At 43.2% G+C, this 4,185-nt stretch overlaps 1 protein-coding gene across 1 annotated transcript; it reads right to left on the reverse strand.

Annotated features, from left to right (window-relative positions):
* Positions 1–624: 624 nt before the first annotated feature.
* LOC137622842 (uncharacterized) lies at positions 625–2,278 on the reverse strand. The gene is made up of 2 exons (XM_068353422.1): positions 1,542–2,278; positions 625–1,410 (listed from the first exon to the last, which is right to left on the reverse strand). Exons 1-2 carry the CDS (start codon positions 2,268–2,270, stop codon positions 625–627), a joined length of 1,515 nt encoding a protein of 504 aa, XP_068209523.1. The 5' UTR covers positions 2,271–2,278.
* Between the last annotated feature and the right edge of the window lie 1,907 nt (positions 2,279–4,185).

The following is a 4,185-nucleotide window of genomic DNA, read 5'->3' on the forward strand; positions in this document are numbered from 1 at the left end:
AGCGACAATACGTCAACAAAGGCAGGATCGTTACCTCGATCGTGTCGAAATCCCCGAGCTAACAATATAAGCATTTTATGCGGAGCTAAATAGCTAGATTATTAAAGCAAAACAAACTGGGAACGTCGCTCTAGCAAACTAAATGACCCATAAGAGCGAGCGATAGCATCCTGGATGCCTCCGGTAGGCAACAGCTCTTGTTTACGTTAATATCACTTTTGATTTCATTCAAAATGACAAGAGCTTACATTTATACATAGTAAAGATAATACTCAACTTTCCATTATTTTTTCACATTAAGACAGCAAATATAAAAACATATTAGCTTTATTTTTCTTTCATTTTCATTAATTTTTTCGTTTCCTTTTTGCTTCTCTTCATTATAAAGATAAAAATAGTTTGAAATAAGATATCATTTTTTTTCCACATTAAGACAGCAAATATAAATTTTTTTGGGGGTTTATTTTTCTTCACTTTTATTATTTTTTACTTTACTGTTTCTTTCTTTGTATTTTGAGGAAATAGATGAAAAGTGTTTGTAAATATATAAATAGTTTATTTACATTAAAACAACATATATATACAAGTATCACACTTCAATTATGTACAAATATTTTACACTATTTAAATTTCCTTGTCCTTGACTGGTGGGGTATCAAGCTCCTTGGACGAGTAGAGGGGTGAGGGTGTCATGGCTTCATCAAGGCTGCTGTCGATGGTCCCCGGGGTCAGGACAGGGAAGGTCAATGGACTTTTGAATGCCGCCGACAGCGACGTTAATGAAGGTGCTGGTGAAGGAGCCTGGACAAGGGTGGGTGACGACACTGGCACTGATGGCGAGGTCACCTGGACAGGGGTGGATGACAGTGGAGTTGGCATCCCTGGGTGCCACTCCGTGGTACGGGGCAAGGAAGAAGGGCTTGACTGCGGCACCCAGTTATGACTGGCTGGACGATGCTGCTGCTGCTGCTCTGGCTGTGCATGCGAGGGTCCTGGTTGAGGGGACTGCCAAGGTTGCTGCTGGTGAGGGGGTTGCCAAGGTGACTGCTGGTGAGGGGGTTGCCAAGGTGACTGCTGGTGAGGGGGCTGCCAAGTTGACTGCTGGTGAGGGGGCTGCCAAGGTGACTGTTGCTGAGGGGGTTGCTGATGCACAGGGGGATGCACAGGGGGCTGTAAAGGTTGCTGTTGCTGTGGGCCTGCCCAGGTCTCTGAGGATTGTTGCTGTGCCTGCTGCAAGACCTGAGTCTCGTCCCTGTAACGTTGTGTGAGATTGAGGCACTCTATTTGGAATTCGTGCCATCGGTGTACTGGGATGGCACGCATGTAGCCTTCCAGCAGGCACGAAAAATCGTGCACAATCTTGTGCTGGCCCATAAACGTTGGGGTTGACGAATCAGCTTTCGACACAAGCTGAAACATAAAAAATATTATAAAAATATATTATATATTATATATATGTATATATGTAACAAACATTGAAACAATTTAGTACAGCATTTTAATGCAACAGATAGCATATGTCAAAAAAAATTAATACTCACATTCCTCAATATATTGCTGAAATCCTTCTCCGACACATAGGTGTCGCTGTGAGAGGTGTCAAGTGTTCGGCAGGACCCCTTCCCCTTGTCCTTCCTGGTGGTGGTAGATGCCTGGCTGCGAGTCCCCGTCGACCTCACGTCATCGTCGACTTCGCTGGCTGTCGTGGCACCTCCTTCGGAGCCACGAAACTCCTCACTGGCGACTGTCTCTCCCCGGACGATGTGCTGTATGAGGAACGACCAAGTGTCCATGATGAAGTCATCACGGCCACTCCTTTGGGCTTGGCCAGCTCCACTCTTCTTCTCCTTCTTCATAATTTTGCCAACCCTCGTCCTCAAGTTTTCGTAGCGTTTTTTGCACTGGGCAGCAGTGGCAGGAGGTTCCAGCTGGCTTCCTATATATGCCCACCTGCTGTCCTTCAACACCTTGTTTATCCACTCCTTGTGTTTCTTGTCAAAGAGCATGGGGTTCTCCTTGACAAGGTCGGCCAACGTAGTCTCCGTCTCTTCCGTCCACTGGTAGTCAGGGATGTCCTTCTTAGACACCCGAACCCGCTTCTTCTTTAAATCGTCATCACAGGATACCTGGCTCTGGCTTGTATACTGCTGTGTCTCCGGGATGACCATATCGAGACTTGAAAATGATGAATGAGGAGAATCTCGATCTGCAGTCTCCTCCATCACGTCCATTTTCCTCCCCCTTCCCTTTGGCTGCTTCAGTTTAGGCATGTTGTCTCCTCGCTGGCGAACTCTGAAATGGCTAGGAGTGTCCTCGGACCTCAATTTATATACCCCCTAATCCCCTTAATCACACGAGAGCTCCACCCCCTGATAATCCCACGAGAGCTCCACTGGCGGAGTAGGAGGGCACTAGCATGAGTAGGCGGGCACTAGCGTGAACCGGCGGGAACTGGCGTGAACTGGAGTGAACGATGCAGGAACTGGCGTGAACTGGAGTGAACGATGCGGGAACTGGAGTGAACGATGCGCGAACTAGCGTGAACAGTGCGAGACAATGCGGGAGTACAATGCGTGATAATGTCAGTGGGAAGGCTGCGATGCGGGAACTGGCGTGAACTGGAGTGAACAGTGCGGGAACTGGAGTGAACGATGCGTGAACTGGCGTGCACGATGCTTGGAAGGGGAAGCATGGCACGCATTGGTACGCTTTGGCACGCCAGTTCCCGCACTGTTCACTCCAGTTCACTCCAGTTCACTCCAGTTGGCGCATCGTTCACGACTATTTCACGGCCATTTATAGCGTGCCAATGCGTGCCACAAACTTTAAACATTTCAAAGTTTTGGGCCTGCATGGCACGCATTGGTACGCTCTGGCACGCGAGTTCTCGCACTGTTCACGACATTTTCACGGCTCGTTCACGCGAATTCGCGCATCAATGCGTGCCAGTGCGTGCCACGAATGCGTGCAAGTGTCAGGGGGGCTTAAGAGAGAGAGAGAGAGAGAGAGAGAGAGAGAGAGAGAGAGAGAGAGAGAGAGATTTAAACCTTAAAGACGGTGAAAACTTTTAAACAGAGAGAGAGAGAGAGAGAGAGAGAGAGAGAGAGATTTAAACCTTAAAGACGGTGAAAACTTTTAAACAGAGAGAGAGAGAGAGAGAGAGAGAGGTTTAAACCTTAAAGACGGTGAAAACTTAAAAGAGAGAGAGAGAGAGAGAGAGAGAGAGAGAGAGAGAGAGAGAGAGAGAGAGAGAGAGAGAGAGAGAGAGAGAGAGAGAAAGAAAGTAACTTTCATGCATTTTTTATTGTGTAAAGTCGAACAGTACTTTATTTGCTTCATAAAAATATTAAAGATAATTTCAATTCAATACAACAAATATTTTTATAATCACAAAGCAATTTTTTTTTCGTTTTGAGTAAAATAAATCACCTAAAAAAATTTCTGTAGAAAAGTCTATCAATTATTATGCGGAGTTACTTTGAAACTCAATTTTTAATATCTACCGTTGCCAACGTTATTTTATTCAGTTGGAATTAAACAAATCAAACGTTATGGGTTTTAAAATCACGCACAGTTAATGTTGCAACATAATCTAAGAAATGTAGGTTATATAAAAAGTAGAAAACAAGGTAAATGAATCAACCAAATAGCCTTACTCCGTTTTCTTAATAGGTAACTAACTATCAAAGAAAATGTGTATTATACATATTATAAGGGGTAACTTTGTTACTTGAGTATGTAGGGACTTACTACGAAAAACTATTGGCATTATTCTTTAGAAACTTATATTAAAATAAAATTATGACGGAAAATAAAGGAAAACTATATGACATAGTATAATTTAAAGTAAAAAAAATACGGTATATTTCAAATTATGGTATAAACATAAGCATCTACAAGGGTGTCTGAAATATATGATTTGGCAATACAAAAAAATGGCTGTTTCGGCGAAGAAGAACCCAGAACTGCCACAAATTATAAAACAATATACAGTATAAATAGATACACAATTATCAAAAATTTCCTAGAAATTTATTATACGGCAATTTTGTCAAAAACCATGGGGTTAATTAGGTAGTAAATAATTCACATAATCGTTTTAATTTAAAATCCTTGGCAATTCAAATGCGTTCAGGTTGGCTAACCTGAAGAGGAAACGCCCACCGTCTTTGAACTTTGACTATT

The sequence above is a fragment of the Palaemon carinicauda genome, chromosome 29 (assembly GCF_036898095.1).
Source record: "Palaemon carinicauda isolate YSFRI2023 chromosome 29, ASM3689809v2, whole genome shotgun sequence".
NCBI classification, from domain to species: domain Eukaryota; kingdom Metazoa; phylum Arthropoda; class Malacostraca; order Decapoda; family Palaemonidae; genus Palaemon; species Palaemon carinicauda.